Source organism: Myxocyprinus asiaticus, chromosome 24, assembly GCF_019703515.2.
Source record: "Myxocyprinus asiaticus isolate MX2 ecotype Aquarium Trade chromosome 24, UBuf_Myxa_2, whole genome shotgun sequence".
NCBI classification, from domain to species: Eukaryota; Metazoa; Chordata; class Actinopteri; order Cypriniformes; family Catostomidae; genus Myxocyprinus; species Myxocyprinus asiaticus.
This window is the reverse complement of record NC_059367.1, coordinates 42,680,550-42,707,545: the sequence shown is the minus strand read 5'-3', so window position 1 is coordinate 42,707,545 and position 26,996 is coordinate 42,680,550. Positions and strand designations below refer to the sequence as shown.

At 41.7% G+C, this 26,996-nt stretch overlaps 1 protein-coding gene across 1 annotated transcript in view; it reads left to right on the top strand.

Annotated features, from left to right (window-relative positions):
• LOC127415172 (E3 ubiquitin-protein ligase MIB2-like) overlaps positions 1-26,996 on the top strand; it is a 140,746-nt gene that overhangs the window by 39,809 nt on the left and 73,941 nt on the right. The window contains exons 2-3 of the mRNA XM_051653791.1: positions 5,440-5,823; positions 22,721-22,892. Of these exons, the coding sequence (XP_051509751.1) occupies positions 5,440-5,823; positions 22,721-22,892 (556 nt within the window). The remainder of the gene's footprint in view (positions 1-5,439; positions 5,824-22,720; positions 22,893-26,996) is intronic.

Here is a 26,996-nt window from a genome sequence, read left to right as displayed (position 1 = left end):
TCGGGAATCGAGAACTATTAGCTATGAAAGCAGCATTCGATGAATGCCGTCATTGGCTGGAGGGAGCCAAACATCCTTTCCTCATCTTGACTGATCATCGAAACCTAGAGTACTTATGTACAGCAAAGAGACTCAACCCTAGACAGGCAAGATGGGCGCTATTCTTCACACGCTTCAACTTCACAGTCACATATCGCCCCGGTTCTAAAAACGTCAAGGCTGACGCTCTCTCTCATCAATATGAATACTCACTTCAAGCTCCAACCGAGGAACCCATCATACCACCCACACTGATCATCACTCCAGTGCAATGGGATATTATGACAGAAATAACCAATGCACATTCCAATGATCCAACACCTCCCGACTGCCCTCCTGACAGAATCTATGTCCCACACTCATTTTGTAAGAGGGTTATCCAGTGGGTCCACTCCTCCCTCAGCTCTGGTCATCCTGGAATCACCGCCACTCTTCAGTTAGTACGCAACCGTTTCTGGTGGCCCACCTTGCAGGCAGACACCATAACTGACGTCCAGAACTGTTCTACTTGCAACATCAATAAATCATCTAAACAACTTCCTGCTGGGTTATTACAACCTCTACCCATACCTCAACATCCATGGTCCCATATCGCCATAGATTTCGTCACGGATCTTCCTATTTCTCAGGATCACACCACCATTCTCATGGTAGTAGATCGCTTCTCTAATGCTTGCCATTTAATCCCTTTATCTAAGCTGCTTACTGCATTTGAAACTGCTGAACATCTATGTAACTGCGTATTCAGATTCTATGGTCTACCTGAAGACATTGTTTCTGACCAAGGACCTCAGTTCACCTCGCATTTATGGACAGCTTTCTTTCAACAACTGAGCATAAATGTCAGCCTAACCTCTGGGTACCGTCCACAATCCAACGGTCAGACAGAGTGCATGAATCAAGAGTTGACCCACTTTCTCAGAACCTACTGAAATCAGAATCAGTCTGACTGGAGCCGCTATCTACTCTGGGTTGAATATACCCAGAATTCTCTCCGTAAGCCATCAACCGGTCTAACTCCCTTCCAGTGTGTGCTTGGTTTTCAGCCTCCCTTATTCCCCTGGTCAGGGGAGCCCACGGACCTTCCTGCCATCAATGAATGGCTCCTTAGAAGTGAAGCCACCTGGGACCAGGCACACGTCCATCTTCAATGTGCCGTCAGAAAGCAAGAGGAACAAGCTAATCATCATCGTCGTCCCAATCCTGAATACAACCCCGGTCAATGGTCTGGCTCTCCACCCATGATCTATGACTTAATCTACCATGCATAAAACTCAGTCCCAGGTACGTTGGCCCTTTCAAAATACTCAGACAGATTACTCCTGTATCATACTGCCTTGCCTTGTCCCCCACTTATTAAATTTCTCCCACTTTCCATGTCTCCTTGCTCAAGCCTGCTGTTCGTCTGAGATGGGGGGGGGGAGGAGGAGGAGGTCGGGGACCAGGGCTCTCCACCCATCATCGTGGACAGCGAGGAGGCCTAACAGGTGCGAGATCTCCTGGACTCCAGGCGCCGGGGGAGGACACCACAATACCTTGTGGACTGGGAGGGGTATGGTGCGGAGGAACGGTCATGGGTTAATTCTGAGGATATTCTTGATCACAGACTCATTGCAGAGTTCCATAGGACTCACCCACATAGACCTGCCCCTCGACCTCAAGGAAGACCCCAGCGTCGCATGCCTCCTCGCATCATGAGCCGCTCACGGGGGGGGGGCTCTGTCATGAATACCACCTCTGTGGTTCTTTCCGCTCACCACCAGAGGGCTCCATCACCTGAGCATTGACTCTAATTCCCTGGACTCCATTTCCCATGATCCCCGTATCTGGCACTGATTACCTCCACCCGTTCCCTATCTACCTAGCTATTTAAGACACGCTCTCACTCTCATACTTGCGAAGTCGTGTTTTGCCCTGGCTGACATTTCTGAGCGTTTTTTATATATATATATATTGCCTAACCTGTGTTTGACCCTGGACTGTTTACCCTGTTTTGACCCATTGCTGCCTGCCTATTATTTCTGCTTCGTGCCCCTGGATATAACCTATTATTGCCTGCCACCTGCCCTGATCTCTTGCCTGTTTTGTGATTTATCTCTCTGATTTACCTTGGATATTACTATTGCTGGTGTTTGACCCCTGCCTGTCTGTATTACTTCTGCTATTAATAAAGCTGCACATGGATCCCAACTCTGCTGACTCCTCATTACAATCTGGCCCCGTAGCCTTGCCAGCAGGTAGTGCCTTAATTACCTTGCTAAGCTCCCCCAAGGTTATCTTAGAATCAAGAGAATTTTTTTGCTTGGTCGTCAGTTTAGGGAGACCTAAAGGTTCCACAAAGTTTCTAATGTCTTCATCAGTAGATGAAGACGTGGAACTATAGAGATCAAGAAAAGCATTATTAATATCAATGGCCGAGGTAAATATTTCTCCACCAGCAGATTTCACTGAGGGAATGGTAGAAAAAGACTCTCTCTGCTTTATATATCTAGCCAAAAGCTTCCCTGCATTGTTCCTCGACTCAAAGTATGACTGTCTTGCCCTGAATAGCCAAAACTCCACCTTCCGTGACAAAATAGTATTATATCTATATTTCAATCGGGTCAATTCTCTGAGGCCATCAGATGACATTCGGTGCTTCAGCTCTGCCTCGGCACCTTTAGTATTCCCTTCCGTTTCCACAAGTACTTGTGCTTTGGATTTGTTTGGTGAATAAGGCATACTGTATGATTCGCCCACAGAGGATACTGAGGACCAATTGGTTTCCAAATAAACATTGATTTCAGCCTTTAACATTTGTTGGAATTCAGGATTTTGCAAAAGGGATACATTAAAGTGCCAACTATATGATTTTTTTTCTCCGTATGTGGCAACACCTCTAAACTCACCAGGGCGTGATCTGAGACTAAGATGTTTCCAATTGAGCAATCAGCAACAGATGTAATGAGGGACTTGGATATATATATATCTATTCTAGAATAATTTTTATGGACTGATGAAAAAAATGTATAGTCCCTACCAGATGGGTTCAAAAGTCTCCAAATATCTGTAAGACCAAGATTTTTACACATCCTGTTAAGCGTCACTGTTGCTCTAGGGGGCTTACACACTTCTGTTTAACTATGATCAAGGACTGAGTCCATCAAAAAGATTAAAGTCTCCTCCCAATATTATATCATGAGGGGTGCCAGCGGCTTGCAACATTACTTCAAGATCTACAAAAAAGAAATAACCTTCTTCTTTTTATGGGTGCCCCAACCCATTCACATTCCACATGGAGAGAGACAATCCATTCATATTAACATTTGACATTTTGACATATTAGAAAAAATTGATTGTGTGTCAAAAATACAGTTATAAAGACCACATTCCAACATTGGTGCAACAATCAAACCCCGAACATCCCCCAGAACAAAAAGAAAAACAGAAAAAAGGAAAATGTGGCGTCCATCCCTCTAAACTCAAATAGTCCATGCACGCCAACGTGAGCCCCCGCGACAAATTTGCCGTCAGATTACACAAGTCCGGTGCTTCTATACAAATTTTTTGAGACAGAATTACACAACAGAAAATAATCTATAAAACAAACTCCAGCCAATAGGCGGAATAAACACAAAGAACGTGTAAATTCATCCACATAACTGTCCTGAAGGTGTGTTCCTCCACAAAACAAGCTCCAGCCGCTAGCGGAACCAGCACAAAAAAAAAAGCGCCATTCAGTTTCCTCAGGCAGTCAAATGAATGTTCAGTGAGCCGGCCCATTTGGCTGTTACATGATTGTAACAAATTCCCTAATCACTCCAATGTCTTGGAAGAAATATTCCACAAAACAAACTCCAAACAATAGGAGGCATAAGCATAAAAAGGAGCGTTATTCCACAAAACAAACTCCAGCCGCTATGCGGAACCAGCACAAAAAGAAACAAAAAAGGCACTCGGATGGTCAAGTGAATGTTCAGTGAGCCGGTCCACCCGGCTGCATCGAGAATATCACACAATGACTTACTCATTCCATTTACTTTATGAAGGACATCACTTGCAACCTTAGTATCTATTCTCAATTTGGCTGGGAACATCAGTGCAAAAGCGAACTTCTGTTGATGTAAGTGTTTCTTGCATTCCTTGAATCGATCACGTTTCTCTCTTGTCAAACTTGCAAAGTCTGGGAACAAGAAAATGTTGTGGTTCTTCCAAGAAAGCCTTCCTTTACTCCTCACCTCGCATAACACAAGATCTTTATCGGATGATCTCAGAAATTTGGCCAAAATTGATTGGGGCCTGTCTCCCTCCGCGGATCTCCGAGCTGGAACTCTGTGAGCTCGCCTGTTATGTCGAGCAGACTCGGGAAGAACCCGTCTAGAAATTTCACCATATCTCGGCCTTCTTTGTTCTCAGGAATTCCAACAATTCGGACGTTGTTTCGCCGGTTACGATTCTCAAGGTCTTCCAGCTTTTCCCAGATGTGCTACAAGTCTGCCTCGGTTGCTAGTTGGTTAGCAGCTTATTCCCTCTCTGATGACTCCAGATAATTAATCCGTTTCTCAACATCAAATCTCACCGGTTTATGACACAAAAAGTATTAAAACTAGCAAAGAGCACAGAGCTCGCCGTTCACACATCCGAACCTCGCGTGGTGCCACAAGACTCCTATATTGTATTCTTTATATCTAAATGAAATTACCTTTGGTATCATTTTGGCTGTGTCGTCCTTGAATGCGCAATCTTCAAACTTGGTCCTACTCTCATAGAAGTTGATTGGTTGGTTGTCTGATTGGTTGAATGTGGAGTGTGGAAATGTAGATTTAAAAAACTAAATGAATTGTTTTTTGGGGAAATGAATCGTTGATTTTCTGCACATTTTTAAATGTACAACTCTGATCTTTGGTTTTAGAAGGTATCAAGTCTTTCCAAGTCAGAGGGCTCGAGTCCTAGTCAAGTCGCAAATCATTGTTGTCTAAGTCGAGTCGCAAGTCTAATTTGATTATGTCGAGTCGAGTCGCAAGTCATCAAATTTGTGACTCGAGTGTTAAATTCATCCTAAAGTGTGACACAGAATTACTCATAATGAACAAATCAAATTAATCAGTATTTGATTAGTACTCATAAGTACAAAGCACAATGAATGGGCAAGTTCATTCAGATTTGAAAATTGTAAATTTCTTTCACTCACTGAATGAATAAAAGTTGCAATGAAGGCTGTCATTCTGCCTCCTTTATCGTGTTCCACAGAATAAAAAAGTAATATGTGTAAAGAACAACATGTGAGTAAATGATGACAGAATTTTCATTTTTGAGTGAACTATCCTTTTAAGCTCATGAAATGAGAGAATTTGGTCTGAAATTAGTTTGGTTTATGTCTGTGAATTTCAAAAGTTTCTTTGTTCTCATTTGTGTTTTCAGTCACCCCTGATCTGCCTCCAGAGATCTCTCTACTCGGTACCCTTCCGCTACCAGCGCCTCGACCCCAAGCAGCAAACGCTGCCCTACCCTCGGCCCTCCTCGCACGCTCCCACAGGAAGCACGGTGAAGCGGGCCACGGCGGCCAGCCGGCACGCGGGAGCATGGAGGTGGGCATGCGTGTGGTCCGCGGTGTGGATTGGAAGTGGGGTAACCAGGATGAAGGCGAGGGTCACGCAGGTACGGTGGTGGAGATCGGGCGTCAGGGCAGCACTACTACACCTGACAAAACTGTGGTGGTGCAGTGGGACAGCGGAACACGCACAAATTACCGCACCGGCTACCAGGCCGCATACGACCTGCTTCTGTACGACAATGCACAGATAGGTGAGACGCTCTCTAAAAAAACCATTATTGCTGTTTGCAAAAGGAAAAAGGAGAAGATAACTGTAAATGGTACTGGGTCAATGATTTGATGCTCATTTTTTGGTCTGGATCTATTAAGTCATTCAGAAATACATAAAAAGTACAATTCACATAAAATGATTAATTGAATACACCTCTACAATGATAAACATGCTTCCAGTTTCTGAGTTTAAAGTCATTTTGATTTTTTTTAGTGGTGTAACCATCCAGAGATGAAAATCTTAGTAGTGAAATAATTTTGTTTAAAATATTTTTAATAATTGAAAAACTTTTGCCACCAAATCAGTGTCATGTGGTGTAACCAACATGTAGGGAAAAAAAGATTAAACAGAGAGGACCCTTTAGACCTTCAAGATTCTGTGTGAAGTTTTTAAAATATCTGATATTTTGACATTTGTATGAGAAGGCACATTTTGTTCAGGTCAAATGGAGCACACACTAAAGAAACTACTTGACTCAGAAATTGTAAAAAATATTGATTTACCTTAAATTTTTAACAACTTTTTTTACTTGAAAAATGTTTGAAACCTTTTTTGAATTAGTGAATAAGTTGTGTACACTCTTGTGTATTCAAGGTGCAAGGAAAGTATTTTAATACCTTTTTACTTCTTGACATTTTTAAAGTAATTAATTTTTTTGTTGAAAATACTATAAATATTTCTAAAAAAAAGTATGGAACTAACATGGACACAAAGCCCTATTCAGACGGGATACGTTTTATATGGGGACGTGGGGTAATGTAATAATTACCTGAGCTTCTCAGTAATTTTAATCCCATGCAAATCGGTCATGCCAGTTATTTTCCCGGACTTTTTACAGACTGTGCGTTCCCGTGCCGGTTAAAATTACAGCGTGCTTTACCTGCTATAAAATGGCCTGTAAAAATAACCGCTGGTAATATTGATCCAGAGTGTCTGAACTGGATGTTGGTCAAGAGAAGACGCCAGAAAAACTTTGACGCGTTTCACAACTTCAGATAATGCTGGCTGTTGCGTTTGGACTGATGCATGTTTTTCTGCATGTTTGGACTGATGAGTGTTTACTTACCCATACAAAAGAGAAATGAGCAGCTTTTGATTATGATTTGAGAAGAGTGAGTGCAGGAAATGGTGTTGAGCCCCACGTTTCAGAATATAAAATTACATAATGTGAAGGGATTGTCCTTATTTTTAATTCAAGAGTAATATAAGATTGCAGGCTTGTTAATGTCACCAGTTTTTAATATTTCCTGCATAATTAATCAGCACAGTATGCATTTTCTAATAGGTCAGTGGCGCATGAGAGCAGTGTGTAAATGCTGTAGACACACTAGAGCTGCACGATTCTGGAACAATTGAGAATCACGATTTTTTGCTTAGAATAAAGATCACGATTCTGATGAATGTGATTTACAAAACCTGGGCATAAGGGTACTAAACAAAGTAACATGTAATGTACTAGAGGATCTGACAGAATATTCTCTACTTCAATCTATGCAAAAATGTAAATCAAATATATAAATTTAAAATGTCCTAAGTCCACAAGAGGGTGTAACGAATACATTACAAACTAAACAGCACCTTGTTATTATTGCAAAATAAATAAATAAAAAATAATAATTCTGTTAAAAAAGTGCATAAATAAATAAATGAAACCTGTTTCTCACATGCAAAAAAAAAAGCTTCATTTAAAAAAAAATAAAATAATAATAATAATTGTTTATTTATTTATCCCCTTTTCTCCCAATTTGGAGTGTCCAATTCCCACTACTTAGTAGGTCCTTGTGGTGGTGCGGTTACTCACCTCAATCTGGGTGGTGGAGGACAAGTCTCAGTTGCCTCCGCTTCTGAGACAGTCAGTCCACGCATTTTATCACGTGGTTCCTTGTGAATGACACTGCGGAGACTCCGCATGTGGAGGCTCATGCTACTCTCCGCAATCCATGCACAACTTACCACGCACCCCATTGAGAGCGAGAACCACTAATCGCGACCATGAGGAGGTTACCCCATTTGACTCTACCCTCCCTAGCAACCGGGCCAATTTGGTTGCTTAGGAGACCTGGCTGGAGTCACTCAGCACACCCTGGATTCAAACTCACGACTCCAGGGGTGGTAATCAGCGTCAATACTCGCTGAGCTACCTAGGCCCCCGCAAAAAAGCTTCATGAACAGTTTTATGTCAACTTAGTTTTGCACTGGTAGGCAAATATGCAATAAAAAAATTTTATTTTACTTATTTAAAAAAAATATACACTGGCGGCCAAAAGTTTGGAATAATGTACAGATTTTGCTCTTATGGAGAGAAATTGGTACTTTTATTCACCAAAGTTGCATTCAACTGATCACAATTTATAGTCAGGACATTAATAATGTGAAAAATTACTATTACAATTACTATTAAACTACTTCAAAGAGTTCTCATCAAAAAATCCTCCATGTGCAGCAATGACAACTTTGCAGATCTAGCTGTCAGTTTGTCCAGATTCTCAGGTGACATTTCACCCCACACTTCCTGTAGCACTTGCCATATATGTGGCTGTCTTGTCAGGCATTTCTCATGCACCTTACAGTCTAGCTGATCCCACAAAAGCTCAATGGGGTTAAGATCCATAACACTCTTTTCCAATTATCTGTTGTCCAATGTCTGTGATTATTTGCCCACTCTAACCTTTTGTTTTTGTTTTTCTGTTTCAAAAGTGGCTTTTTCTTTGCAATTCTTCCCATAAGGCCTGCACCCCTGAGTCTTCTCTTTACTGGTGTACATGAAACTGGTGTTGAGTGGGTAGAATTCAATGAAGCTGTCAGCTGAGGAAATGTGAGGCGTCTATTTCTCAAACTAGAGACTCTGATATACTTATCCTCTTGTTTAGTTGTACATCTGGCCTTCCACATCTCTTTCTGTCCTTGTTAGAGTCAGTTGTCCTTTGTCTTTGAAGACTGTAGTGTATACCTTTGTATGAAATCTTCAGTTTTTTGGCAATTTTAAGCATTGTATAGCCTTCATTCCTCAAAACAATGATTGACTGATGAGTTTCTAGAGAAAGCTGTTTCTTTTTTGCCATTTTTGACCTAATATTGACCTTAAGACATGCCAGTCTATTTCATACTGTGGCAGCTCAAAAACAAACTCAAAGACAATGGGAGTTGTGTGGCGCCATGCGAGGGTCGGACGTGTGAATGGCGAGCTCTGCATACTTTGCTAGTTTTAATGCTTTTTAGGTCATAAACCAATGAGATTCGATACACTCTGATTCTTGACTGTTGTAGCAAGACAATATGTCAAAGAACTCAAAATCCTCGGGCTCTGTAGACATTAAAAGACACTTACGTGCTCAAGCTGAAGCCCCTGAGCAACAGGCCGGAAGTCCGGGACTCAATTTGGCCAGTGCGGTGAAAGAGATTCAGCTTCAATTGTTGAACATGGTGGCAATGCTGACTAAGGTCGTTGCTGACTTGGAGGAGCTTGCTGTAATACGTCGATTGATCATTGCCATGGAGACGAAATTCACTGAGATGGTTACAAGAGTGTTGGAAGAGTGAACGGATTGATTATCTGCAGTCATCAGAGACGAAATTAGCTGCTAATCTGCTAGCAACCAAGACTGACTTGGAGTGCATCTGGGAAAAGTTGGAAGACCTTGAGAATCATAACCGGCGAAACGACATCCGAATTGTTGGAATTCCTGAAGACAGAGATATGGCGAAATTCCTAGATGGGCTCTTCCCGAGTCTGCTCAACATAACAGGCCCATTAGCTGGAAATCGCGCGAGCTCACAGGGTTCTGGCTCAGAGATCCACGGAGGAAACAGGCCCCGATCCATTCTGGCCAAATTTCTGAGATCATCCGATAAAGATCTCATGTTACGTGAGGCAAGGAGTAAAGGAAGGCTTTCTTGGAAGAACCACAACATTTTCTTGTTCCCAGACTTTGTGAATTTGACAAGAGAGAAATGTGATCGATTCAAGGAATGCAAGAAACTCTTACATCAACGGAAGGTCGCTTTTGCACTGATGTTCCTGGCCAAATTGAGAATAGATACTAAGGATGGCCGCAAAATATTTAAATGCCCACAGCAAGCGATGTCCTTCATAAAGTCAATGGAATTAGTCATTATGTGATACTCTCTATGCAGCCGAGTGGGCCTGACTCAAAGAATATTCACTTGACTGTCCGAGGAAACTGAGCGCCTTCTTTGTTTCTTTTTGTGCTGGTTCCGCCTAGCGGCTGGAGTTTGTTTTGTGGAGTAACACTCCTTCGGGACAGTTTGTGGATGAATCTGCATGTTCTTTGTGCTTATGCCTCCTATTGGTTGGAGTTTGTTCTGTGGAATATTTATTGAAAAACATTGGAGTGATTAGGGCATTTGTTGCACTCATGTAACAGCCGAGTGGGCCTAACTCACTGAACATTCACTTGACTGTCCGAGGAAACTGCCGCCTTTTTTGTTTCTTTTTGTGCTGGTTCCGCCTAGCGGCTGGAGTTTGTTTTGTGGAGGAACACACCTTCAGAATAGTTATGTGGATGAATCTACACATTCTTTGTGTTTATCCTGCCTATTGGCTGGAGTTTGTTTTATAGATAATTTGTTGTTGTGTAATTTTGTCTCACAAAATTTGTATAGAAGCACCGTTCATGAGCAATGTAGGCGTACATGGACTGTTTGAGTTTAGAGGGATGGATGCCGGTTGGCACTGTCGTGTGCTGGGTTAATGTGCACATTTTTCTTTTTTCTGTTTGTTTGGTTCAGGGGGAAGTTCGGGTTTGATTGTTGCACCAATGTTGGAAGGTGGTCTTTATAATTTTATTTTTGACACACAATCTGTTTTTTCTAATATGTCAAAATGTCAAATGTTAATATGGGTGGATTGTCTCTCTCCATGTGGAATGTGAATGGGTTGGGGCACCCCATAAAAAGAAGGAAGGTTATTTATTTTCTTAAACGTAAGAAATATGATATTGTGTTTCTTCAAGACATGCATCTTTCCCCACAGGAAGCTGGAAAATTTGGGAAGATATGGGGTGGACATGTTTTCTTTAGTGCTGGCTCAAGTAAGAGCAGGGAAATCATTACATTGATAAGTAAGCATCTACAATTCAAATGTCTCAAACAGGTTAATGATAAATTAGGAAGAGTCATTATTGTTTTAGCAGAAATTCAGGGGCAAAGATTGATTTTGGCTAATATTTACACACCTAACACTTATGATCAGGGCTTTTTACAGATCTGAAGGAATGTTGCAGTCTGCTGGCACCCCTCATGATATAATATTGGGAGGAGACTTTAATCTTTTGATGGATTCAGTCCTTGATCATAGTAAAGCAAAAGTGTGTAAGCCCCCTAGAGCAACATTGACGCTTCACAGGATGTGTAAAAATCTTGGTCTTAAAGATATTTGGAGACTTTTGAACCCATCTGGTAGGGACTATAAATTTTTTTCATCAGTCCATAAGATTTCTTCTAGAAATCTTTTATATATTATTAAATTTTTTAATATATGTCTAAGTCCCTCATTTCATCTGTTGATGATTGCTCAATTGGAAACATCTTAGTCTCAGATCATGCCCTGGTGAGTTTAGAGGTGTTGCCACATACGGAGAAAAAGAAATCATATAGTTGGCGCTTTAATGTATCCCTTTTGCAAAATCCTGAATTCCAACAAATGTTAAAGGTTGAAATCAATGTTTATATGGAAGCCAATTGGTCCTCAGTATCCTCTGTGGGCGTGGCTTGGGAGGCACTTAAGGCAGTTCTTAGGGGTCGGATCATACAGTATGCCTCATTCACCAAAAAAATCCAAGCACGAGAAATCGTGGAACTGGAAGGGAATATTAAAGATGCCGAGGCAGAGCTAAAGCGCCAAATGTCGTCTGATGGCCTCGGAAAATTGATCCGATTGAAATACAGATATAATACTATTTTGTCACGGAAGGTGGAGTTTTGGCTATTCAGGGCAAGACAGTTATACTTTGAGTAGGGGGACAAGGCAGGGAAGCTTTTGGCTAGATATATAAAGCAGAGAGAGTCTTTTTCTACCATTCCCTCAGTGAAATCTGCTGGTGGTGAAATATTTACCTTGGCCATTGATATTAATAATGCTTTTAAAGACTTCTATCTTGATCTCTATAGTTCCATGTCTTCGTCTACTGATGAAGATATTAGAAACTTTGTGGAACCATTAGATTGTGGAAACTGACGACTGAGCAAAAAAATTATCTTGATTCTGAAATAAACTTAGAGGAGCTTGGCGAGGTAATTAAGGCCTTGTCTACAGGCAAGTCTCCGGGGCCAGATGACTTTGCTGCTGAATTTTTTAAATCTTATGCTACAGAACTGGTTTCACTTTTGTTAGAAGTTTATATGGAATCATTAAAGAATGGAAAGCTTCCACCAACCATGACACAAGCCCGGATCAGTCTGATTCTTAAAAAGGACAAAGATCCAAGCAAGTGTAAGAGTTACCGTCCAATTTCCTGGTCCAGCTAGACGTAAAAATATTGTAAAAAATTTTGGCTAACCAATTGAATAAAGTTATGACATCTCTTATACATATAGATCAGATGGGGTTTATTCGGACCGCAGCTCTTTTGATAACATCAGGTGTCTCATCAAAATCATGTGGTCAGTGGTGAATGATCAGACTCTGGTCGCTGCCATCTCACTTAACGCCGAAAAGCAGTTTGATATGGTAGAATAGGATTATCTTTTTAAGATTGGGAAATATACGGGTTCGGGAATACTTTTATTGGATGGATTAAGTTACTTTATAGACACCCGGTAGCGGCGGTACAAACAGATGGATTAATTTCAGATTATTTTACTCTGGACAGGGGCACCCGGAAGGGTTGCCCTCTTTCCCCATTATTGTTCTGTCTTGCCCTGGAACCATTAGCAGCCGTGATAAGAAAGGAAGATGATTTTCCAGTGGTGGTGGCGGGAGGTATGGCGCATAAGCTTTTGCTTTACGCATATGATATTTTATTATTCGTCTCCGACCCTACTAGATCTGTGCCTTGCCTCCACAGAATAATTAATCCCTTTTCTAAGTTCTCAGGATACAGAGTCAATTGGTCTAAATCCGAAGCTTTGGCTCTGACAGCGTACTGCCCAGTAACAGCTTTTCAGCCGGGTGCCTTCGAGTGGCCTAAACAGGGCATTAAGTATTTGGGTATTTTATTCGCAGCAAATTTGTGTGATTAGTTAGAGTTTATTTTGACCCCTTAATAAAAAGTTTTTCGAGTGATGTGGGCAGGTGGGCTTCATTAGATTTATCTATGTTTGGGAAGGTTAATGTTATTAAAATTAATTGTATTCCAAAATTCAACTACCTGCTACAGTCTCTCCCTGTAGATGTCCCCCTCTCTTATTTCAAGCAATTTTATAGCATAGCGAAGTCCTTCATTTGGAATGGTAAGCGTCCCAGATTACATTTCAGTAAGTTACATAGGCTGATTGACAAAGGTGGGCTAGGCCTACCAAAGATTTTCTTTTATTATTATGCATTCGGTCTCAGACATTTGGCTCATTGGTCGCTTCCACTTGAGAAAGCCCCTCCCTGGTTTTCTGTTGAACAGGAAGTTCTTGCCCCTATTTTGCCATTGCAAAGCCTTTCTATTAAACTAACCGGAGAAGTTAAGTCACTCCCCGTTATCTCGCATTTGTATGGACAAAAGTGTCCAGAGTGTTTAATTCGGACATTTATTCTATGTTGCCTCGAGCATATGGATGAACCCAAAATTATATATTAATAAGTCCCCTTTCTGTCAGAGTGGATTGTGAGGTAGGTTAATACACTCAGTGATCTATATGGGAGTGGAGTGTTGAGATCTTTTGAAAATATGGTTCAACATTTTAAGATTCCCAGATCTCAGTTCTTTAGGTATTTACAGCTGCGCACACTGCTCTGTACTATTTTTGGGGGTAGCATACACCCCCTTAAAGTGGCAGATACTCTGGAAGCGGTGATTACTGCATTTGTAAAAGGTCATGAGGCATGATTCAGTTAATTCAGAGCCTGGGAGACGGAACTTCTACTTCTCTCAAGAGATTATGGGAGAAAGATAAGGTGTTGGAGTGATGGCTGCTGGAATTGGGGCCTGTCTAGATTTGATCAAAAATGACTTTTTTCAAATAGTGATGGTGCTTTTTATTACATCAGTAATGTCCTGACTATACTTTGTGATCAGTTGAATGCCACTTTGGTGAATTAAAGTACCAATTTCCTTCCGAAACAGCAAAATCTGAACCTTATTCCAAACCTTTGGCTGCCAGTGTATATGTTAACAATTTAAATGAAAACAATTTGGCCTTCAGTGTCTCTTGTAAAAATTGCTTCAAGCTTGTAAAGGAATTATTCAAGAGCCAGTATTTAAATAGAGAACAGAGTAAACAGTGCTTTAAGTTTTTCAGCAACAGTAATAAAACATTTTAAACATTATAATATAAAACTTTATAAAAGTAATTTAATGCAAAATGAAACTACTTAAATATTTGACACTCTTTACTGTGGGATTATTAGATCCACATTAATACTGATTTGATGCAGTAAGAATGCCTAAATGCCTATAACAGACAGCATGCAGCTTATATACGTTTAGACATCACACAAATCTAATATTTTGAAGAATTTGTCCCATCTGCTTATGCATTAACGTCTGTGTATACTTTAATATCTCGTCAAGACAGTGCAGATTTAATCCTGTCTGTTTACACTGGTAATTCATTAAGAGCTGTGTTTACATTAATATCGCCTAAAGAGGGGTATTTTGTTTAAAAATAGCACAGAGTCTCACGCAGGAGTGCTGCATTCATCACAAGACACGACTACATGGGCAGACACGCGCATGTGAGCGTTTGAGAGCAGCCGGCTGTAATCAAACAGCTCACAGGTAGCGAATTTAGTCAGATCTGGGTAATGCCTTTTTTCTTTTAGCATCGGTGGCTATTAAAATAATGAACTGAGCAGAGATCATGTCACACTCCTAGCTAATCGTGGCTGCACCCTGCAGTTTGTAAACCACTCTGCTGGACAAACATCTTTGGCTGTTGCATTTTAGTTTATTCAGTGTCTCAGGCAGGAGCACTATGTTTTGTTGATGCCATAAGTTTAAACGATCAACACTTAAAAATGCGTCTTGAAGTGAAATTCTCGTTTCAATTTAGCCTTACAAAGGCATGCCTTAGGAACGTTAATATACATTGCAGAATCGTTATCATTTAGAAATGAGATTGTGTGGGTGTCTGAATCGAGATCGCGATCGTTTAACGATTAATTGTGCAGCTCTAAGACACACCCATGTCTATGATTTTTACAGACATCGCATATCCCGTGCGAATCGACTGTAAATATTACAGATATCTGCAGTAATAATTACTTTATGGACATACAGTTGTGCTCAAAAGTTTGCATACCCTTGGAGAATTGGTAATATATGTACCATTTTTAAAGAAAACATGAGTGAACAGGCAAAACACATTTCTTTTATTTCTTATGGGATTCATATTCAACTGTAGGTTATAACAGAAAGGCACAATCATAAAACAAAACATGGCAACAAAGAAAAAAATGAAATGACCCCTGTTCAAAAGTCTGCATACCCTTAGTTCTTAAGTCTTTGGTCGTCTTGCATGAACTGCACATTTGAGATCTCCCCAGAGTGGCTCGATGATATTAAGGTCAGGAGACTGTGATGGCCACTCCAGAACCTTCACCTTTTTCTGCTGTAACCACTGGAGGGTCAACTTGGCCTTGTGCTTAGGGTCATTGTCGTGCTGGAAAGTCCAAGAGCATCCCATGTGCAGTTTTCATGCATAAGAATGCAAATTGTCTGCCATTATTTTCTGATAACATGCTGCATACATCTTGCCATCAATTTTCACAAGATTTCCCGTGCCTTTAGAGCTCACACACCCCCAAAACATCAGTGAGCCACCACCATGCTTCACAGTGGGGATGGTATTCTTTTCACTATAGGCCTTGTTGACCCCTCTCCAAACATAGCGCTTATGGTTGTGACCATAAAGCTCTATTTTGGTCTCGTCACTCCAAATTACAGTGTGCCAGAAGATGTGAGGTGTGTCAAGGTGTCGTCAGGCATATTGTAACCGGGCTTTTTTGTGGCGCAGTAAAGGCTTCTTTCTGGCAACTCGACCATGCAGCTCATTTTTGTTCAAGTATCGTCATATTGTGCTCCTTGAAACAACCACACCGTCTTTTTCCAGAGCAGCCTGTATTTCTCCTGAGGTTACCTGTGGGTTTTTCTTTGTATCCCGAACAATTCTTCTGGCAGTTGTGGCTGAAATCTTTCTTGGTCTATCTGACCTTTGCTTGGTATCAAGAGATCCCCGAATTTTCCACTTCTTAATAAGTGATTGCACAGTACTGACTTTTCAAGGCTTTGGATATCTTTTTATATCCTTTTCCATCTTTATAAAGTTCCATTACCTTGTTACGCAGGTCTTTTGACAGTTTTTTTCTGCTCCCCATGGCTCAGTATCTAGCCTGCTCAGTGCATCCACGTGAGAGCTAACAAACTCATTGACTATTTATACACAGACACTAATTGCAATTTAAAAAGCCACAGGTGTGGGAAATTAACCTTTAATTGCCATTTAAACCTGTGTGTGTCACCTTGTGTGTCTGTAACAATGCCAAACATTTAAGGGTAGGTAAACTTTTGATCAGGGCCATTTGGGTGATTTCTGTTTTCATTATGATTTAAAAAGGAGCCAAACAATTATGTGATAATAAATGGCTTCATATGATCACTATCCTTAAATAAAATACATTTTTTGCATGATCAGTTATATTTTCAAAATTAATGCCAAAATTTCACAATTTCTGCCAGGGTATGCAAACTTTTGAGCACAATGTATGTCTGTAAAACTAAGCCCGTCTGAATAGGGCTAAAGATGACATTTCGAGAAACTTGACGTGTGTTTAACCTCATGTGACCCCGCATCCACATGCGTGGACGTTGTATTTTGGCTTTGCTATATGCAACGCATAATTTGATTGAATTTAAACCGACTGAATACTGTTCACAAGACTCCAGACTGTCATTTAAGAATTAAACTTCTGAAGCACCGAGTCACGTGACACAACAGCACGCTGTCAATTTCCTCAAAAGTAGAAAAAGATGTTCGTTATTTTGAATAACTTTCAACTCTAACACATCTGTGGGTCATTTCGTTCATTTTAATGTACATTTTGTTATATTTTATTTTGTTATCACTGTAATATATGGTTCTATTCATTAACATTAGTAAATGCATTCATAATAACTTCACAGTCCTGCTAAAATCATGTTCTCCTCAACTGGAAACTCTCTTCATAAACTCCAGACCTTTTTACTCACCTTGGGAATTTACCTTGTTTATTTTGGTTAGTATTTACATTCCAGCCCAGACTTGCATGCGCTAGGCACAACAGATGCTGGCCAATCAAATAACAGAGATTGAGAGAAAATATCGAGACTCCCGATTCATAATCATGGGTGATTTTAACAAGGCAAAACTCAATCAAGAACTCCCTAAATACAGGCAACACATCAAATGCTGCAGAAGAGAAGGAAGAACACTAGATCATTGTTACACAACAATAAAAGACGTGTATCGCTCGGTTTCATGGGCCACTCTGGGTCATTCTGATCATAACATCATTCATCTCATCCCAACGTACAGGCATAAACTAAAAGCTGCAAAACCAGTCATCAGCAAAGTTAAATTTGGACCAGTGGCACCATTGGCATATTACAAAGCTTTTTTGACTCTGCAGATTGGATTGTTTTAAAGATGCAGCAAACAGACGAATACACTGAAACAGTGATGTCATAAATCAGCTTCTGCAAAGACAGCTGCATTCCCACTAAATCCCGGGTTAGATTCAACAATGACAATTGTCCTGGTTACTTTCGTAACCTCCGTTCCCTGATGGAGGGAATGAGACGTTGTGTCGATGTAGTGACACTAGGGGTCACCCTTGGGAGCCCCAAACACTTCTGATCTTTGAGAAAAGGCCAATGGGAATTGGCGAGTGGAATTTGCATGCCACTCCTCCGGACATATGGGTATAAAAGCAGCTGGCTTGCAACCACTCATTCAGGTTTTGTGCTGAGGAGCCAAGACAAGGTCCCGGCCATTTCAGCGGGTAGTTCAGTGTTGTGGCAAGAGGGACACAATGTCTCGTTCCCTCCATCAGGGAACGGAGGTTACGAAAGTAACCAGGACGTTCTCTATCTGTCACTCACTCGATGTTGTGTCGATGTAGTGACACTAGGGGTCCCTATACAAAACGCCACAATAAGCTGAACTGTGTTACGTGGACTGGCGGTGCGAGATGGGCAAACTGCTGTGTGCCTCATAGCCAGCGCACCAGGCCATCACGTAACCACCCCAACGCTCGTACGAGCATCGACTGGTCCCATGCAACTCGGGGAGAAGTCGACTGCCCAAAGAAATGGAGACAGGCTAGCCCAGCCGTGGCCTCTTCTCTTTTTTTCTCCCCAAAAAAGAGTGGAAATCATTTACCGACTGGGGGCCATAAGTGTCCGCATCGGGGGGGTGTCACTACCAAGAGGAAGACACCGTGGAGACCACTCCCCGCCCGGGGGGGGTGGGGTGGTGGGGATGGGGGTAATTGAGTGGAAATACTTCACATGGTCTTACCGAGTTTTGTCGGAAGTATGTCATGTGGAGAAGTCCCGTGGTAGGTCCTACCCAAGGGGGGAGGAGCTCTACAGACACGGTGACCGGGGTAGAGGAACCTCTGCCCAAGGAAGATGCAGTTTAGCAACAGGGAAACCATTTTGCAGAGGATACATCACACGGGGTTACCTATGGGGAACCAGCGCATGTGGAGCACCTACCCCAGTACAGGGCCTAGTTAGCACACATACTGGGCCGGCAGCGTGTTTCTCCGCAAACCCGCCTGCCACAGAGCTAAGGAGGAAGGTCATTCAGGGTCCACAACTTTGTGAACATGACTGGGGGTCTTCACCTCGGGGAGAGGAAAGGCACTATGCGCAAGCAGTACACCCGGCCAGCTGTCCCGGAACTTACCTGCTCATACCTGACAACACACGGGATGAGACCGGCTCAACCCGGAGATTGTAAAACCTTGCAAAGGTGTTGGGTGTTGCCCAGCTCACTGCTCTGCAGATGTCTGCTAAAGAGGCGCCATTGGTCAGGGCCCAGGAGGCTGCCACACTCCTAGTAGAGTGTGCTCATAGCCCCAAGGGGGGCGGCATGTCCTGGGTGTGATATGCCATCGCGATGGCGTTAATGACCCAGTGGGCGATCCTCTGTTTGGAGACAGCGCTCCCTTTCCGCTGTCCGCCAAAGCAGACAAAGAGCTGCTCAGAGCTTCTAAAGCTCTGCATGCGATCCAAATAGATGCGTAAAGCAAGCATCGGACACAGCAACGCCAAGGCTGTGTTTACAGAGATTTTCAACCAGTCATTGGACCTTTGCACTGTTCCTGCCTGTTTTAAAACTTAATCTATCATCCCAGTTCCCAGAAAGCCAAGAATAACAAACCTGAATGACTACAGACCTGTTGCTGTAACCTCAGTAGTTATGAAGACACTTGAACGGCTTGTGTTGGCTTACCTCAAAACCATCACAGATCCACTACTGGACCCACTACAGTTTGCATACGGAGCTAACAGGTCTGTAGATGATTCAGTAAATATGGGTCTACACTTGATGCTCCAGCACCTTGACAGCCCAGGGACCTACGTTAAGATCCACTTTGTGGACTTTAGCTCTGCATTCAAAACTATATTACCAGAGCTTCTACAAGCCAAGCTCTCTCAGCTGACTGTACCTGAGGCCACCTGCAGGTTGATAACAGATTTTCTCACCAATAGGAGGCAGCAGGTACGGCTTGATAAGGTCACTACAGGCCCACTCACTATCAGCACTGGAGCACCACAAGGCTGTTTGCTGTCTCAACTTCTATACTCTCTCTATACAAATGACTGCACCTTATAAGAGGGAGGTAGAACACCTTGTGTCCTGTTGTAGTCTGAACAACTTGGAGCTGAATGCTTTGAAGACAGTAGAAATGGTCATAGACTTCAGAAGGAGCTCTGAACCTGCAGCCCCTCTCACTGTGATAGGCACAAATGTCATCACGGCTCAATCTTTCAAGTTTCTGGGCACTCTCATCACTCAGAACCTTAAATGAAAGGAAAATATTGTCTTTATAGCCATAAAAGCACAAAAAGGTTATACTTCCTGAGACAGCTGAAGAAGTTTAACCTGCCACAGTCACTTATGGTCCAGTTCTACACTGCCATTATTTAACCCGTACTCTCAACATCCATAAGAGTATGGTATGGGTCAGCCATTGCTCACAATCTGCACAGACTCCAGCACATTGTTTGCTCAGCAGAAAAATCATTGGCTGCTTTCTCCCCCTCTCCAGAGTCTGTATAAGGTGAGATGCAAAAAGAGGACTGATAAGATCATCAATGATCCCTCACACCCTGCTCACCACATGTTCCAGATCTTGCCTTCCAGGAAGCTCTGGCGAGCCATCAAAACAAAAACAGCCAGACATAAAAACAGCTTCTTTCCCTGAGCAGTGGCTCTCCTCAGTATCTCTTTAACTTATAACTGACCTGCACAATAATTGGACTGCTTTGCTACCTCACTGATACCACTTTAATTTATTGCTGCTTGACTCTATTTCTGATTTCTACATTACACCATATATCCACACTAATACACACCAGCATGTGCACTGCACTTTATTATAGAGTATGGTATTGTACTGTGTTGTTTATTTATGTATTACATATACTGTTCTTGTATAGTCTATCTGTATACTCATGTATATTGTGTATTGTGTGTATATGCGATATTATGGCAGAGGTGAGCTGCGACCGCCTGTTCCACCGGGAGAAGCTATGAGTAGCCTTTTCCTCGGCATGGTTAGTGATGACGGCAGTACCTCCGACCTGAATGCGCAAAGAGTAAAGTGCACGCCAGGACTTTGTGAGCTCTGCGTGCACCTCAGGGAAGTAAGGTACGCTCCTCCGGACCACGGTTTGTTGACGACGGCTGGTTTGCATTCATCCAGGTGAGACATTTCTGGCTCTTCTGGAGGAGAACACTCAAGACTGAGCTGTTCAACCGCTCTCGTGAGGACGCGAAGAAGCTCCTTGTCTCTGGCATGTGCACGTTCTTCACCCTCGCTGGGGGAAGGGGCAGCAACATCCTCCATGGACCACTCGCCTGAGGCTGCGAGTGACACAGCATCATCCCCATCATCAGATTCGCCAAACGTAATGAGGCCGTGCGCTCCAATAGAGGGCCGGAGCTCATCACATGCATATTGCACAGGCAAGGACATTAGATTGGAAGTTCAGGGAGCTCGCAGGGCTTGCGCCGGCACGAGATCCTCCTCTAATTCTTCCAGCTCAACCTCACTGCCCCGCCGGGCCTCCTCATGTGGTCCATTAGGACTTAACACAGAAGAGGTGGGTGGGAGGGCACGAGAGTCTGGATCTTCCCTCAGAAGAGGTCGATCCTAGAGCGCAACGTCCGGAGATTCATGCCCTCACAATGAGGGCATTCTTTCTCCATGAGAGCTGCTTCTGCGTGGGTGCGGCCCAGGCAGTGAACACAGCTGTCATGCTCATCAGGTGGCGGGATGTGCCATACGCATAGGGAACACTTGCGGAACAACACTTTTATAAAGACACGTATCACACAAGCGGCTCTTTAGTTAATATTTTATATACAGTATATATAAAGGATACAGTAACTCCAGCCTAGCGCTGTGGGAAGCAGGTAGGAGTTTCGCTGAAGCACCGCATTGATCAACGACGAGCGTCTGTAGCAAAGAACCATTCAACGAGAGCGTCTTCAACAGCAATGTGGAGAACTCTTCACCGGAACAAACAGGAAAGCAGAAAGTCTCTCGGTGCAGGCGCTGAGCACAGGCAACGAGTCGTCCTGTTCACTTCTTGCTGAGCAGTTCCGTCTATTGTAAGTGTATATCAACGGTGAAGCAGAAAGGGTTCCAAGACAAAGACGAAGATTGCTGTCTTGAAGGAAGAAAATTCTGAAGAAATAGTGACTGAGTGCCTGCTTATATAGGCCGACTGTGCACCTACAGGGGCGAGGCTCAGAAAACATTGTCAGTCAGAGGATTGGCGTGATTGTATAAGGGTTTTAACAAGGTTGTGAAGAAGGACACTCCCTATAGTGCTTACGGCAATGTCGAGTGAACTGAATCGAAAGGGAACACATATTTGTTGACCACTGGTCAAAAAACTGGTCGGTGTCTATGGTAATAATGGCCCTGAGGTGGGAAAATGGGATTTTAACAGTAACCTTTTCAAATGAAATGATACATTTTTTAACTGTCTATCTGTCAATCTTTCTGTCTGTCTGTCTGTCTCTTTTTACTAGCTAGAAAGTACAATGGGATTACCATGTTTTTGGACATGAACCATGGTAACACTATGGTTTTATTTTAAGTACCTTGGAGTAACATGTGAATACCATGGTATTTAAAAATGATTATCAAACAGTCTTTCAGCAGTAGACTGAGGCTATTGTGTTCATGACGAAACTAAAGAAATGCTTAATGCTAAATTTAAACGCTTTTGCTGCATTATTAAAATCTGCCTCTTCTGCCTTAAACGAGGTGTTTGTGATGAATGAAAACAGACATGAAGACAACATTTTAAGGGCCAACACCATTTTTACAGACGCTGCTGTTTAAGAATGGAGACTTTCCTGACATTTTTCCTGCATATTAACTTTGAGGAAGCAATATTATTAAATGCTGATGACATATTCTCAGGTGAGTCATCCTGATCTTTTGATTATATACACTTATATTCAATTTTTTTTCCATTTAGGTGTCCGACATTCAAATATAATTTGTGACAGCTGTAAGAAGCACGGCATTATGGGAATGCGCTGGAAGTGTAAGGTGTGTTTCGATTATGACCTGTGCACTCAATGTTACATGAACAACAAGCATGACCTGATGCACGCCTTCGAGCGCTACGAGACGGCGCATTCACAACCGTGAGTCCACTTCTTTTTCGTTCTCTTTCTCTCTCTCTTCTGCATGACTAAACTGTAAACCTATCGCTCTCCTCCTGCTAGCATTGTGTAAATGTCCGGCCAGCACTCGCATTTGCAACTCCACACACAGATTTGTAGCTTTTATAAGCACCGCTGGGAGGGAAACTCTTTAAGAAATAGATCACCCACAAATAAATATTCTGTCATTTACACACCCTCATGTCGTTCCAAACCCATATGAGTTTCTTTCTTCAGTGGAACACAAAAGGAGAAATTTGGAACAATGCACAGGTCACTCTTTTCCAGTGATATTTAGTCTTTGGTACACATCTTTGGTTTGTGTCGATGACGGGGTATTTGAGTCTTACTGATGATATGTGAGGAGCTTAATAAGGCCACGTTGACACTAATTTGTTTAAGTTTCAAACCTCTGTTTTCACTTTCCTACCTTCATTGTTTTCCAAAGTATGTGGTAGTGTAGAGCATTTTTTAAAAGGTTAGTTTTCGGTGGAGGAAAATGCTGTTATATTGTAGATGAAAGTAACCATAGCCAAAACGTATGAGTGTGGACGTGGCTTAACCTTGTCTGAGCAAAGTTTTTTATATCCAGTAAGGGTTGGGCAATACAGTCAAAAATTGTATATCATAATATACTTACAAATTTTTATTGATAACATTATCACAATATACAGTACACCTTTTCCTGTTAAAGAGCACCTATTATGGTTTTTCAAATATTACCTTTCATGTAGTGTGTTATATAGCTGTTTGGGAATGTAAAAATGTCTGCAAAGTTTCAAAAATTAAAGTGCACGAAATATGGAGTTACTGACTCCCAAAAGAAAGAACCGATTCTGAACACCTGAAACGAGTCGTTAGTAATTCCAGACTTACTTCCTGTACTAACCTACGTAATTTGGTAACAAAAAACCAGTCTCTGGTCTGTTTACATACAATGTACAGCTAGTGCAGGCTGTTAACCGGCTAACTCACGTTATTGTCAAACTACATATAAACTTACCACAGATAAACGTCCTGTTCTCGTTGTGCTTGCGATTGTGGTTCGACATTTTTTCAGACGGAGCTGAAACTCGGATATGGTTGTGGGCGTTTCCTTTCCGACACGCGTTGTAAGTGGTAGACCAATCACAACAGACTGGGATATCTGCCCAATCAGAGTAGAGTTGGCTCTCTGAAAGGAGGAGTTTAGAATGAATCCTTTGGAACGGATCATAGAAGGAGTCGTTTTTGACACTGGGAAAAAAGGTAATGCTGCAATTTAAATTATGAGCAAATTAAAGTGTTTTTTGACCTCTGATGTTTGTAAATATATTGTATGAGACCTTTAAAACAAAATTAGGCATGTTTAAAAATCATAATAGGTGCACTTTAAAGTGATCCAAAACCTTCTGAATAAAGTTCATTTTTGTCTTTTAACAATGTCTAAAGTAATGGTACCATGTCATGTCCATTGTAATGAAACAACTTTATCAGTACATAACAAATCATTAAAAATAATATTTTATTTATTTGATCTACTCTGCGTCATTAGTTTAACTTTATTTATGATGTAACTGATTACTAGTGACATAATTAATGATGGATAAAACAGTGATTAAAATAAAATGATGATTCCAACCTCTGATTGGAACTCACATTCACTACCATGTGGCGGCATTTTGCATAACCGTGATAGAAACAAAACTCGAAAATTTCTACCGATAGACACATCTGTACCGGGATAATGATTTAACTGGCATATGTTCCACCTCTATATCCAGTAAGTCAACTCAATAACCATTAAGTCAGTAAACACAGAAGCTTTCACAAACACACACACTGCCACCAGCAGGTGCTTAAAGGGATAAACTCACTCATTTTACACTGTCCTAAACACACACACACACACACACACACACTGCGGATTATCATCACTCATACTGTACACGAGCAGTTTACAACATTATTCACTCTTCTGTAAGAAGTTATGTTCAAATTAGGGCTGTCAATCTATTACATTTGTAATCTAATTAATTGTATGACATGTTGATTAATGTATCGAACTAATTGCAATTAATCACACGTATCAGTATTTGCTGAGAAAGGCCCCCAAATAAAGATAATTCAACATAAATAATGCATAGTAATTAAAATAGGCTAATTATAAATATCATATGTGGGGCATATAGTAAATATAATAATTTAGATATTCAGTTTTAAATATATTGCATTATTATGTCTTTAGAAGTCAATATATTGTTTGTTTTAGTCCCATATCATTGAACATAAGCCTTTAGTCATCAGCAATCCATTTTCAATCGAGTTCGTCAATCTATCATGTTTTCACAGGACGTGTTCTTGTGTTCCATCTGCACTATTTGTAATTGCCGTCTATATATATATGAGTCGGACAGAGAGTTTTTGAACCATCTCACTGGTTTTTAGCATCATTAAACTTGATATAGCATCCTAAATACTTGCCGTTTAAGTAGTTGAAACTTTGAAAGTCTTGTTGTTCTTCGTCCAGCTGTCAAGAACACGTCCTGTGTGAGCGGCTCTCATTCTCTGCACTGCTGGTGAGGTTTGTTGAGGTGTGCTGACTGCCTCCTGCTGACGTGGCCCGTAAAAACATGAAGTTACTTCAAGAAAGTATGTACTTGGGGAGTCACGTGATGCCATGCGAGGATCGGATGAGTGAACAGCGAGCTCTGCGCACTTTGCTAGTTTTATAACTATTAATGACATAAACCGGTGAGATTCGATACACTCTAACTGATCTTGGAGGACAATATGTCAAAGAATTCAAAATCCTCAGGCTCTGGAGATATTAAAAGACACTCATGTGCTCTAGCTGATGCATCCGAACAGGCCCAAAGCCAGGGAACTGACATAGTTGGAGAAGTGCGGGAATTGCAGCGAGAGATGCTGAACATATCGGCAGTGGATCTTGCTGTGATACGTCGAACATGACGGCAATGCTGTCGAAGGTCGTTGCTGACTTTGAGGATCTTACTGTAATACGTAGATCGATCACTGACATGGAGACGAAGTTCTCTGAGGTGGTTACAAGAGTGGAGGATGTTGAGAAACAGGGAATTAGCTGCTAATCTGCTAGTGACCAAGGTGGATTTGGAGCGTGTCTGGGAGAAGTTGGAGGACTTGGAGAACCGTAGCCGGCAGAATAATGTCCGAATCATTGGAATTCCTGAAGCCAAAGAGGGTCAGGATATGGTGAAATTCCTGGAAGGTCTCTTTTCGAATCTGTTCAACATAACAGGCCATAAGCTGTAAATCGAGCAAGCTAACAGGGTTCCGGCTCACCTATCCGCTTGAGGGAGACAGGCCCCGATCCATTCTGGCCTAATTTCTGAGATCATTCGATAAAGATCTCGTGTTTTATGTGAGGCGAGGAGTAAAGGAAGTCTTTCTTGGAAAAACCACAACATTTTCTTGTTCCCAGACTTTGCGAATTTGACAAGAAACACGACCGATTCAAGGAATGCAAGAAACTTTTACATCAACAGAAGGTCGCTTTTGCACTGATATTCCCAGTCAAATTGAGAATAGATGCTAATGATCGCCATAAAAATTCACATGCCCACAGCAAGCAATGTCCTTCATAAAGTCGATGGAGTGAATAAGTTACCTTGCTGTACTCATTTTGCAACCATGTGTGGACCCAGCTCACTGAGCATTCGCTTGACTGTTTGAAGAAACTGTGCGCCTTTTTTGTGCTGGTTCCGCCTAGTGGCTGGAGCTTATTTTGTGGAATTTTTTATGCAAAGTCTTTGGGTGAGTAACTCAGTTGTTTGAACTTATGTTGCAGCTGAGAGGACCGACTTACTGAACATTCGTTTGACTGTTTGAAGAGTCTGCATGCTTATTTTTTATTTTTATTTTTTTTTGCTGGTTCCACCTAGGGGCTGGAGTTTATTTTGTGGAGTAACATACCTTCGGGACAGTTATGTGGATGAATCTACTTGTTCTTTGTGTTTATTCCGCCTTTGGCTGGAGTTTGTATATAGATTATCTTTGCTGTTTAATTTTGTCACACAAAATTTGTATAGAAGCACCGGATTTGAGCTTGCGGCTAATGTACAGCAC